Source organism: Engystomops pustulosus, chromosome 2 (genome assembly GCF_040894005.1).
Source record: "Engystomops pustulosus chromosome 2, aEngPut4.maternal, whole genome shotgun sequence".
NCBI lineage: Eukaryota > Metazoa > Chordata > Amphibia > Anura > Leptodactylidae > Engystomops > Engystomops pustulosus.
In genome coordinates, this window is record NC_092412.1 from 89,261,690 (window position 1) to 89,275,336 (window position 13,647).

Here is a 13,647-nt window from a genome sequence, read left to right on the forward strand (position 1 = left end):
TAATTTATTGCTACCTGTTCTTCCAATCGTATTGGCCCCCTGAAGAAACCAATACAATTGAAAAAAGAAGGGCAAATTCAGACTCAGACATTGTAGCTTCTCTCCAGGGTCTCTCAGTAGAGGAAGAATGGTGAGTCGAGCAGGAGGACCTCCACAGATATTGCAGTTCTTTCAACACCTTCTCAATTTTCATACAGTTCCAAACAGCTGTAAAATATAGCTGAAAGCAGCATCTCTTGCCTGGGACTGCAGGAAGATTTTGTGGATTTGGTCCTATCTGGTGAAGTCTGTCCTGGGCTGAGTGCCCACAGAAATGGCTCCGAGTGCCACCTCTGGCACCCGTGCCATAGGTTCGCCACCACTGGGCTATAGGATGACGTAGCCCTAAGCGCCTATGAATCATATGAATCCCATCCATTTCAACATCTGCAAATAGTTTGTATGTTCTCTCTGTGTTTGTGTGGGTTTTCTTGGGGTCCTCCGGTTTCCTACCACACTCCAAAACATACTGGTAGGTTGATTAGATTGTGAGTCCTATTGCCGATAAAGGACTGTTTTGACGAGCGCTATGCAGCACTGCGTAATCTGTATGCTATATTAAGGAAGTATTATCAATTAATATGTTTATAAAGAGTTTTTTTTTTTTTAAACAATGCGAATGTCCTCCCCTGAAAGGCAATAGGAGGAAGTTTGGGACATCTGTAAATATAATGGTGGATGTCCTTAAAGGAAACCTACCACTTGAAGTGGCAGGTTTCCGATGGCAATACCGGGCACCAGCTCAGGGTTAGTGTTAGTTAGTGTTTTAAACCGCGGTTTAAACTGTATAGCCGGCGCAGGGAGGTACGTGCTCGGCGCTTACCGTGCACGCGGCTCTCATTCACTTCCTATGTAGCCGCGCGCACGGTAAGCGCCGAGCGCGTACCTGCCTGCGCCGGCTATAAAGTTTAAAAAGTGTTTTAAACCGCGATACCGCGGTTTAAAACACTAACTAAAATAAGCTCCGGCACCAGCTCACCCTGAGCTGGTGCCCGGTATTGCCATCGGAAACCTGCCACTTCAAGTGGTAGGTTTCCTTTAAAAGTGTATTGTGTTTAAGAAATGTGTTGCAGGTACCAATCCATTAGCAGCATACAGGGCCATTATGATTCATACAGGTACAGCTCGGGGATGGCTGACCGTTTTTATCATTTGATATCTGACATGGATATGACACCTAACCTCTAAATGACATATAAGACAACCATCACATAACACATACTATAGTACCATGCGGGGTTTGACTTGTTCACCTAGTTGCATTTTTCACAATACAATGAGGTAGTGACAGGATATGAGGGTTCCTGAGGCTCTGGATATGACAAATTCCAGCATGTACACACACATCCCTCATATTGCTGCTGCCGTGTGTTCAAAGTAACAGCAAGCAGCCTAATAAGCCCATGACAAGTAAAAAGCGGAACCTTGTAAATTCCCACACAATCCAGCAGTACTCACACATCACGTTTGACACTTCCCGCTTATCCACAGATTGTAACTTGAAGGAAAGACTCGTTTAGGAAAGCAATCCTACAGTCATAAAGTAGCGAGTGTCCACAGAAAGTCCCCACTCACCACAAACCCACATTAAGGGAAAGCAACATAATGAATGCAATCATTGTAAAGGTGAAGCAAAGTCTGCGAGGACTGTAGAGCTGCCCTGACAGGACCAACTAGACCCCATATAACCACAAAAACAATCCAATGCTGCAATAGATAACATAACATTAATATGACACCTTGTAGAATGGGGGTGCCATAATAAAAATTAGATGGTCCCCATTACCCTCAATAAGGTACATTGGACACCAATGGTTTCTGTAATGTAATAAAGGGGTGTTACCAGAGCCCCTCAGTACTCTTTCTCCACAGGCTGTTAGATTATGCAGTAGTATGTCGCCCACTCCCCCTGCTCCCTCAGCCTCATAATCTCACACAGTAGAAGGTAGGGAAAGTGCTCCGATGCAGTCAATACAGGGCTGTAATCAACAGGGTCTCAAATAAGCTCCATCATATACTGATGGCTCCAGCCAGGCCAGTAGTCAATTTGGGACCAGCAGACACTGAACAACCAGCCAGAGAGCATGCAGGACCACTGGTGTCATGGTGGTTTGGAATCTATATCCATTATAAGCTGGAAACGTGTTACAATATACAAGTGAATAGAATGGTGGGAAGTAGATACAATTTTGCAACAGGACCTTGGGCAGAGTATGCCACCCATGCCATGTCCAAACTGTCAGGAACATAGTGGATAATAAAGGACATCTCAGAATATGTATTGTCCTCACAAAGTGTTTGTGGATGGGACTATCCAGATACCCAGTTATAAAGTGCCATACAGCTGAACCTCCCAAACTACCTGGGTAAACTAGGGTTAGAGGGTTCCCTGGTAGGAGTGATATACCTGCCCCTGCCAGGCTATCAGCTCTCTCCAGTATGTTATAACAGGGCACGGCGCCCCCCTCTAGGCAGCACGACAGGGCACGGCGCCCCCCTCTAGGCAGCACGACAGGGCACGGCGCCCCCCTCTAGGCAGCACGACAGGGCACGGCGCCCCCCTCTAGGCAGCACGACAGGGCACGGCGCCCCCCTCTAGGCAGCACGACAGGGCACGGCGCCCCCCTCTAGGCAGCACGACAGGGCACGGCGCCCCCCTCTAGGCAGCACGACAGGGCACGGCGCCCCCCTCTAGGCAGCACGACAGGGCACGGCGCCCCCCTCTAGGCAGCACGACAGGGCACGGCGCCCCCCTCTAGGCAGCACGACAGGGCACGGCGCCCCCCTCTAGGCAGCACGACAGGGCACGGCGCCCCCCTCTAGGCAGCACGACAGGGCACGGCGCCCCCCTCTAGGCAGCACGACAGGGCACGGCGCCCCCCTCTAGGCAGCACGACAGGGCACGGCGCCCCCCTCTAGGCAGCACGACAGGGCACGGCGCCCCCCTCTAGGCAGCACGACAGGGCACGGCGCCCCCCTCTAGGCAGCACGACAGGGCACGGCGCCCCCCTCTAGGCAGCACGACAGGGCACGGCGCCCCCCTCTAGGCAGCACGACAGGGCACGGCGCCCCCCTCTAGGCAGCACGACAGGGCACTGGCCATGTTCCTTGTCCCCCCACGTGATGCTGACCCCACCGCTCCCAGAAAAACCCCCACACCTGACACTCACCAGAAGGACGGAGCTTCTCACCACCTCGGAGACGCTCTGCCGGAGCTCCGCCGCAGTACCTGGCTTGCTGAGCGCCCGGGTGAACTTGCGAGTCTCTGGGTGTATGGAGTGATGAGAAGACATGGCAGCAGGCGGAGGTGTATCAGCTCAATCATGTACCGGGGTGGACATAGAGCAGCAGGGTGAGCAGCCTCCCCTGGACGATCCCACTTATGCCAAGTGCACATCTGAGAGCTGCTGTATGGCGGAACCGCTCATCCCGGGCGCTGCACTCTGCACAGAATGGAAGGCGCGCCCCCGCCGGCCCACACGGAATTCCCGGGGAACGTTCGGACCACGCACTGGGCTTGCACCTCACATGTGCGCGCCTCACTCTGTGTCAATATTCTATTCCAAGGGGCGTGGTTCGGGTGCGCGCGTCGCTGTCAAGTGCTAACCTCTCCCCCCTGTGACGTGCGCTTGTTGTGATGGCGTATGTGGGCAGTAGGTGATGTCTTGGCGGCCATCTTTACTTCGGACACCGTTTCCTTTATTTATTTGTTTTAGCGTTTAACTTAAATGTGCATCGTAGTATGCCATAACATGCATCGCTAATTGAATGTCTTCTGCTTTCCATAAGCTGTCAGGGCTGTTTAACAGATAATGCTTTCCCAAATGAAAAATGGCGCCGGCCATGTGGGCGGCTCCATTTGCGCTTACTAACGCCTCTATCCCTGTCTGTCAGCGCGGTGTGACCCTCCCAGTCATCCCTATGTGCTGCACGGCAGACACCTCTCTCTCCATTGGGAGGTGTCGTGACGTACGGCTCTTGTGCCATACGTAGCTGTAGGCAGGTTGTGCCATTGTGCTGAGCAATTCCCTCAGGGGCCCGGCAGACGTCAGCCTGCTGCCAGCTCTTACACATTTTCTATGGTCTGAGTCCTGAGTTCCCATATTGTAGCACACAGAGACACAGCAATTGCTTCCATTAGGTCGAATTCACACACAGCAAATTTGTAGCAAATTTTTCTGCAACTGAATAACACTATGGTTTATCGGAAAGAAGAGATTACTGCAAACCGCCTTCATATAAAAAGCAGTAAAGCTCTTAAAACATGATATACACACTTAGCCACAATTCTCAAAAGTAGTACAAACTGTATTGTGTGCAGTTACACTAATGTGCAGGTTGCTCCAGATTATTGAATACTGGCGCATGGTCTTCATTAATACGGCGCACCCTGCGTTGCTCTCGAAGTCTGCACCAACTTTTTTTCGCACAAACAAGTAAGAGTATTATTTACCGATTTTCTGAGCAGAAAAACTTAAAGGGAACCTGTCACCAGGAGACCCATTTTTAGCACTCCCCCAGTCCCCACAGAGCATAGTACATACACTGCCAAAGTGTTTTTGTATAAAAAATTGGTTTTACAGAAAAAAGATATGTTATATTGTACCTTTCATTAGCATGTGCTGTGTGACTAGGTAGTTGCCCAATGGGAGGGGCTGGAAAGGAGCAGTTCCCCCCACCCTTGGGAAACATGTGACCTTTTCAAATATATGAATAACTCCCCACACTCGGGATTGGCTGTAGAGGAGCAGGGGGCGTTACTAAGCCAAGTGATGGGTGTTTTCATATATTTGAAAAGGTCACATGGAGAAGCTGTTCCCCAAGGGTGGGGGGAAACTGCTCCTTTCCAGCCCCTCCCAAAAGGCAACTGCCTAGTCACACAGCACATGCTAATGAAAGGTACAATATAACATATCTTTTTTTCTGTAAAAGCAATTTTTAATGCAAAAACACTTTGGCAGTGTATGTACTATGCTCTGTGGGGACTGGGTGAGTGCTAAAAATAGGTCTCCCGGTGACAGGTTCCCTTTAAGCATCAAGCTCGGCCCTCAATATTAAATGGGAACCCCTATTTTTTATTTCAGATTCATTTTTTCCAAGGAAAAATTAAATTGATTTGACCTCCATGTTTTACAACTTTGGTGACAGATGGAGATGTAATTGCCAAAAATCTAAATGTGTGCAAAAACATTGATAAATGGTAAATACTTGGTACATACCTTGAGCATTCGAGCAAAGTCGAGCATTTAAAGGGGCTTTCCCATGAAATTAAATTCTCAAATTGCAATTTCTAGTGATGTTAAGACAATAAAGATCATTTTGAACCCTTTCCTTCACAATTTTATAAAGTGTTATTGCTGTTTTAGCTCCTGTCACTCAGTGATGGTCAGTGTAAAATTCCAGAGTGTTGGTGGGAACTCTCTAACCAGACACAGTGGGCACATTTACTTACCCGATCCACTTCAAGTGGTATGTTTCCTTTAAAGGGAACCTACTACCACATATCTACCTATAAAGGTAGATCGGATGGTAGGTACTTCTATAGGATGTGAGGATAGCCCTTTTAAGGGCTAATCCTCATGTCCCCTGTACCTTTTGCTAACTTTTATTAAATTTTCTTAAGCGGCTACTGGGGCGTGGAGTAGCTGGATCTGAGGCTACATGGCACGGCTACTCCACGCCCCAGTAGCCTCTTTGTTCCTCTTACCAAAATAGTTCGACGCACAGCTCCTCATAGCTGCGTGCCCTGGTCCGAGAATTCTGCCATATGTGCAGAACAGCAGGCCCGAAGCCGGAGCAACTGTGCATGTGCAGAGTTGGGCTCCTAGTAGTTGTGCGCCAAAAATTTTTGGTAGGAGGAACAAAGAGGCTACTGGGGCATGGAGCCTCAGCTCCGTCTACTCCACACTCCAGTAGCCGCTTAAGAAAATTAACATATTTCAGTGATAAAAGTTAGCAAAAGATACAGGGGACGTGAGGATTAGCCCTTAAAGGAAACCTACCACTTTGAAATGGTCATTACGTCCCACACTAACCTACACTTAAGGCGAGATAAGCTGGTGCAGGCACATATTTTCAAATGACGATTTGTAAGGATTATTACACTAGATTGTGTACTTTGCCAGTCACCGAGCCCTCAGGAGCATTAGAGCATGCGCATCACCGGCTCACATGGCGGCTGTGCCTACTGTCGCCGAAGTCTCGTGACGACAGCGGTGAGACTACTGCGGTCTCCTCGCGATAGCATGCGCAGCCGCCATGTGAGCCGGCGATGCGCATGCTCTAATGCTCCTGAGGGCTCGGTGATATCACCGGCTCTCAGGAGCGAACAATGGAGGGTAGGGGGAGGCGGGGACGGCACTCTGCATGCCTCCCCTAGTATGCTAATGCCCAAGTGCTGTGAGGTAGAGTCAAGCGCCAAGTGGGTTATTAGCAAAGTACACAATCTAGTGTTATAATCCTTCGTTATTTGACTAACTAAAATATCGCCTAATGTGCAGGTTAGTGTGGGTCATAATGACCATTTCAAAGTGGTAGGTTTCCTTTAAAAGGGCTATCCTCAAGGCCTATAGATGTACCTACCACCTGAACTACCTTTATAGGAAGATATGTGGTGGTAGGTTCCCTTTAAATCCTACGCTTAGTCCAAATCAGTCAGGTTATCCGATCGCTTGCGCCAAAAACCCCTGTTAAATCCAGTGCAAAACGGAAATAGTCGGGAAACGCACCTCAGGAAGCGCGCAGGGAGTGGTAAATTAATCTGCCCCATTATGATCCATATAGTTCTGTGAGCAGACAAGTGGTTTATATACAATTTCATTTAGCTTCTGAACATTGTACTACCGTAGTATCTGACACATAGAGAGAGAGATGAAATGGATCACAGATGAGATGATTAGATTCCTATTGCACATAATGACACAGTCAGCTCTGCTACATATATGCTATTCCACAACACACTAGATCTGCTCTGCCTTCCTGCTGTGTCTCCCCAGATAAACAACTTATCTGTGTGTAGTTTGTATTTGTCCCCATGCTGCTCCTACAGCCATCTCAGTAACTCAAATTCGGTGTCTCAGTATGCAGCAGTGAGTGAGCTCCCTGCAGTACTACAGGTGGTCCGGGCTACAGTCCAGAGACAGAGAAACTTATCTCCATCACACAGGAATCCAAGATGGCAGCCTGACCCTAAGGCCGGAGGCACAAGTGGTATTTTAACCCGTTTTTGGGCCGTTTTTTAAGCAGTCCGTTAAAAAAAAAAACACTTGCGTGTTTTTGTCCGTTTTCCAATTATCCTCATTAATATGATTGGAAAAAACTATCAAAAACGGATGACTTTTCAAAACCCATGAGGTTTTTAATGGACTTCTTAAAAACGGCCCAAAAATGGGTTCAAAACGCCACCTGCGCCGCCGGCCTTGGTCAGAAGTTAAAGGGTCGTATCTAGGGGCAACTGAAATTGTGTACACCAGGACTGATAGAGACAGGTTGGACTTATATCTGTGAAATGCTGGATTTTTGTTAATAACAGTGAATTAGAGAATGTGTTATTTTGTTATCCTGAGTACATATAAGAAACTTGTCTTTGTGGGAAGACCCCTTTAATGTAGAGCATGTGATATTCAAAAACTTTGTAGGCATTGAGAAAAATCCCTATCTTCAGAGTGGAGGAGACATAAGCTAATCACGCTTCTACATAAAAAATGTGATTTCCACCTCACCCTGGGGGTGAACATACAGGGTCAACTTTAGTATCATTGGATACATTTTTAAGAAATATTTGTCACAATTTTTTTAGATCCCATATATATTTCTCAAGATATTTCCAGTTTTGAACAATTTTTTTACCCATTTTGATTTTCAGCAATTACAGCACCATCTGTCAATGAAAATGACTTGATTCGTAGATTGAATCTTTGTAATGTTTCCAAGGGAATCCAAATATGCAATAAATAATTGGGGGTCCGCATTTGAGATTTGACAGTTGCTCAATGTGGGGTAAGGCTGAATTTGGTATACTGTATATTTGGTATTTTTTGCTTTTTGATCCGATGTGTACTTAGCAAGATATTCCACGTTTACTACCTTTTTGTTACACCCTGTATGTCTTATCATTGAAGCAGCAACTGAGTCGTTATTGCTGTGTGAAAGACATTTTTCAAAGTTATTTGTTCAATAGTATCTTGTGAAAGAACACATTTCCTAAATCTAACTGCTTCAAACAAATGTCTATCTATTTGCTGGACTGTGTGTTCTGGCCATCTGTCATAGTACTGATCATTCTTAAGTCAGCTTCCTCTGCGTACAGTGTTTTTTGTTAACCATGGTGAAATAGTGTGGAAGATATACACTGTGAGCTTTATGTTACAGGTGACAGACTGTGATTCATAGTTACTCAGAGCACTAAACACTACCTGTTTGGTATTATTTTAAAAGCAAAAGGACTATACTGAATGCTAGATCTAAAATTAATAGGATTGATAAATATATTTATATGTGCTGCGGAGCACTTTATAGGAGGTACTAACAAAATAAGACTTCAAAATAAGAGTTATAAAATGGTAAAATGAAACAACAGGAATGAGGGTACTGCTTGGAAGAGCTTACAGCAAATGAGAAAACATTAAAAGACAACAATGTAAGTTTGTGATTTTTATAGGTTCTTTTCTTTCTTAGATTAAAACCCCTTGACTCTCCAGGGTGTACTATTATGGCATGGAGCGTGGCTAATCTTGCTCTATACCATAATAGTACATCCTGGACCTGATGACAGTTCAGCTCTACACTAGAGCTGTACTGTCATCGGGAAACACGGCATGACAGCTAATCTGTGGGTGTAAAAGGGTTTGTTCCAACTGTGGGTGTTAGTCCTTTAAATGCCGAGGGCAAACAGGACCACAGCATTTAAATGCCTACAGGGTGATTACCTGCCCCATGGGCGCCCCTGAGCTGTCCATAGTAAATGCTTTACAGGCAGTGAATACTGATGTATTGCAGGGTATTATAATGAACAAGCAAACTGTCACGGGTGTCCCTGCGATCCATGCCTCGGATCGCAGGCACACCCCTGCCCGCTCTTATCTCCTGCCCTTATCCGCGATCCTGCTCTTCTCCAAGCTAGAAAGCGGGGACGCGCGCGCCAGCACTCTGAAATTGCCACTGCCACTGGCCACTTCCGGGGTTGCTATATAATCCGGCAGTTCCCATGACTCCCCACCGGATCTTCAAGCTATATTGTCTGAAGTAATAGCCCCCTGTGAGTTCCAGTGTTCTGTTCCAGTGTTCCGTTCCAGCGTTCCTTTTCCCGTGCTCCTGTGTGTTCCTGTGTCCTGTTCCCATGCTCCTGTGTGTTTCTGCGTTCCTGTACCCATGCTCCTGTGTGTTCCTGTATTCCTGTTCCCGTGCTCCTGTGTTTCCCGTTCCCATTTGCATTGCCACCTCAGGCTAGTCGCACCTGTGGAACGACACCTAGTACCACCTCCCTTGGTGGTCCAGAGGGTCCACTGATCCCGCCCCATGACTGTAAGATCCGGCCATGGATCCCGCCGAGGTGTCACGTCCGGTACTGTTTGCTCTGCAACAGCTGCTTATCTCCAAGCACCAGCATCAGGCTCCAGTGGCTACTCCTGCGGCAGTTCCTGCGACTTCTTCGGTCACTCCGGCTAGTTTTCCAACAGCAGAACTAAGGCTCAGACTCTCGATGCCCGACAAGTACGATGGTGATCCCAAACTGTGCAGGGGCTTCACATAGAACCTGCATATAGAACCGATGCCATTGCAGTTTGTCACCGAACTCTCCAAGGTGGCATTCATCCTCAGCCTCCTTTCCAGGAAAGCCCTGGCCTGGGCTACCCCTCTATGGGACAGAAACGATCCAGTCATGACTACTCATACTACCTTTCTGGTTGAATTCTGGTCCTTGTTTGAGGAATCTGCATGAACCACCTCAGCTGAAACAGCACTGCTGAACTTGCGCCAGAGACTCGTTCCACACCCTGGCTTATAAGCTTTTCTGGAATGACGCGGCCTTGTCAGCAACTTTCAAAAAGGGACTCTTTCCCCAGCTCAAGGATGCATTGGCCGCTTGTGACCTGCCGTCTACTCTGAGTGGTCTCATCACCCTGGCCACCCAGATAGACATGCGGTTCATGGAGCGTGCTGAAGAGCTGCGTCACGAGCAAGGCAAGTCTGGCTTCCACGTTTAGCTCCGGTCTTCCAAAGGCCGCTCCAGCCTCCGGCCGCACAGTCTGGAGTGGAAGCTATACAAGTCGACAGAGTCCGACTCACAGCTAAGGAACGCTCCAGACGTTCTCAGGAAAACCTCTGTTTGTATTGTGCTAGTTCCAAGCCCTTCATCTGGTCTTGTCCAGTCCGTCCCCAAACTCCAGCACCTAGGGCTTGTGGGAGAACAAGCCCTAGGAGTGAATATAGCTTCTCCATGCCTCACAGTTTCAGTGCTCCTCAGTGTCGGTAGCAGCACTCGTGTGCAAGTCTCTTCATTCTTGGACTCTGGTTCTGAGGGGAACTTTGTGGATGCCACTCTGGTCTCCCGGCATCACATTCCTGTGGTTCCTCTCAAACAACCTATAATAATTTCCTTGGTCAGCTACTTTCCGATCCGGTACCGCACTGAACCGTTCAATCTTCAAGTGAGAGTTCTTTACAAAGCAAAACTCTCAGTCTATGTGCTGTCATGCTCCACATCACCTTTCCTCCTGGGTCTCCCATGGCTGAACTGGTCCAGATTGCCACTCACGCCGCATGGTGACACCACTACCTGTCCTGTCTTCTTTGGTATCTCCCAAGTCTCTGGAGGGTATGCCAGTTTGCTACGGGGACTTTGCGGTTGTTTTTTTCAAAAAACAAGCAGAAACTTTGCGAGGTGCCTCTCCCCCTAGAAGTCATGCCTATCCCCTTTCTGTTCCTGAGACGGCTGCTATGTCCAAGTACATCAAGGAGAACCTGCAGGGAGGCTTCACACTCTCCTGCTGGCGCGGGATTCTTCTTTGTCACCAAAAAGGACGGTTCCTTGCGTCCCTGCATAGACTATTGCAGGCTGAACAAGGTCACAGTTAAAAACTGCTGCCCCTTGCCGTTGATCGGCTGCACAGTTCCAGGGTGTTATCCAAACTGGACATCCGTGGTGCTTATAACCTTATCCGGATCCGCACGGGTGACAAGTGGAAGACTGTGTTTAACACCCGTGACGGTCACTTTGAATATCTTGTGATGCCATTCGGACTATGTAATGCTCCCGCTGTCTTTCAGGAGTTTGTGAATGACAGATTCAGGGATCTGTTGTACTCCTGTGTCGTGGTTTACCTCAACAATATCTTGGTCTTCTCTCTAGACCTCAAGACTTATCTGTCACACATGCGGCAAGTTCTTGGTCGCCTTCGGGCCAATCGTCTCTACGCTAAGCAGGAGAAATGTCAGTTTAAACAATGCAGCCTCCCAGCTGCAGCTCTACAGTGGCCTCCCAAAAGGTCTACAAGCCATACATTGGTTCCTGGGTTTTGCAAACTAGTATCGTCAGTTTATTCCATATTTTTCCTCTCTGTTCTCTCCCATCGTTGCACTTACCAAGAAAGGTGCCAATCCCCGTATCTGACCCCCTGCGGCCGAAGAGGCATTCTCCAGGTTGAAGTCCGCTTTTGCCTCAGCTCCTGTTCTCACAAGCCTGACACAGAGAAACCCTTTCATCTTGAGGTGGATGCATCCTCCGTTTTCAACCAGAAAGGGCCTAAGGGCCGAACTCTCACATGCAGCTTCTTTTCTAGGACTTTTTCTTCCACGGAGAGAAATTATTCTATCGGTGACAGAGAACTGTTAGTGATCAAACTTGCTCTGGAGGAATGGCGGTATCTACTGGAGGGTGCTCTCCATCCCATGTGTATGTACACAAACCACAAAAACCTCTTGTACCTCCAGACAGCCCAGCACCTGAATCCAAGGCAAGCCCATTGGTTCTTGTTTTTTTTCACGCTTTAACCTGTTGATACACTTCCATCCTGCAGACAAGAATATCAAGGCTAATGCACTGTCCCATGCTTCGGAAGTTGTTGGAAAAGAGCCAGTTCCTGAGCATATCATCTCTCCTGAACAACTTGTTATTGCAGCTGTGGTGGTTCTTTGGCAGCTACCTCCTGGCAAGACGTACGTCAGACCTGTTCTCCAGAAGAGAATTCTGTCTTGGGGACATTCTTCGCGTTTGGCTGGGCACGCAGGGGTGCAACGTCTTCGGCATTTCGTGGGATCCTGTTCCTCCTGTGCCCGTAACAAAGGCTCTCGTCTAACACCGGCTGGACTGTTACCTCCGTTGCCGATACCCAGTCGCCCGTGGTCCCATGTGGCAATGGACTGTATTACTGATCTGCTTCTCTCCTCTGGTTATAAGGTCATCTGGGTGGTGACGGACCGGTTTTCCAAGATGTCCCATTTTGTTCCCCTTCCAGGTCTTCCGTCTTCTCCACGGCTTGTCAGTTTGTTCTTTAAACATATCTTCCGTCTACATGGACTTCCGCGCACATCTAGTCTGACCAAGGGGTCCAGTTTATGTCCAAGTTCTGGCATTCTTTGTGTAACCAGCTGGAAGTTAATCTGGACTTTTCTTCTGCTTACCACCCTCAGTCGAATGGTCAAGTAGAAAGGGTGAATCAGATTTTGGGCTGTTACCTCCGCCACTTTGTTTCTGCCCGTCAAGATAACTGGGCTGATTTGCTTCCCTGAGCGGAGTTTTCTGGGTCTGCTTGTGCAGCTCCGGTCTTTGTGGTCTACGGAAGAATCCTTCATCCTCCTCTCTGGTGCAGGACCTTAAGTCAATTTGGGACCCATCAGTCTCTTCTCCATGCCACTGACCGCACTAAGACTCAGGTTGACAAGAAGCGGTGGCCTCCTTCTGTCTTTTCTCCAGGTGACAAGGTGTGGTTTTCTTCCAAATATGTACGGCTGAAGATACTAAACTACAAGCTTGGTCCCTGCCTCCTTGGTCCCTTTGAAGTCATCAAGCACATCAACCCAGTTGCCTACAAGCTCCGCTTTCCTCCATCGATGCGCATCCCAAACTCCTTCATGTCTCCCTCCTGAAGCCTGTTGTCTTAAACCGCTTCTCGCAGCATTCTCCTCCTCCTGATTAATTATTATTTAGGAAGGAAGCAAGATGCTTTCGAAACACGTTTGAGATTAATGATAAAAAGCGTGTCACGCTGCTATACCAAATCGGTTCTAACTTATGCTAAATCATTATTTATATGGACTTATTGAAAGGAGCAGAATGAAGAGGATAACTACTAAACCGCTGCATGTATGCTGGAAACAACTGACAAATTGTGGTGAGAGAGATACCTATTGCAATAGTATCCAGGGTGATCCTAGTCCTTGCAGTGCCCTTCACTATCAACAGTTTGCAAGACTGCGGCTGACGTCACCACCTGCAGGTACTTTAAAGGAAACCTACCACTTGTAGTGGCAGGTTTCTGATGGCAATACCGGGCACCAGCTCAGGGTGAGCTGGTGCCGGAGCTTATTTTCGTTAGTGTTTTAAACCGCGGTATCGTGCGCGCGGCTACTTTTTTTGCTATTTCTATTCGATGCATCGGTAATTCTTGT

The 13,647-nt window shown here is 47.9% G+C and overlaps 1 protein-coding gene across 5 annotated transcripts in view; it reads right to left on the bottom strand.

The window, feature by feature from the left end:
- DOCK9 (dedicator of cytokinesis 9) overlaps positions 1-3,614 on the bottom strand; it is a 164,046-nt gene extending 160,432 nt beyond the window's left edge. For all 5 annotated transcript variants that reach the window (XM_072135481.1, XM_072135488.1, XM_072135476.1 and 2 more), the window contains exon 1: positions 3,210-3,614. In XM_072135481.1, the coding sequence (XP_071991582.1) occupies positions 3,210-3,332 (123 nt within the window). In that variant the 5' untranslated portion in view covers positions 3,333-3,614. The remainder of the gene's footprint in view (positions 1-3,209) is intronic.
- Between the last annotated feature and the right edge of the window lie 10,033 nt (positions 3,615-13,647).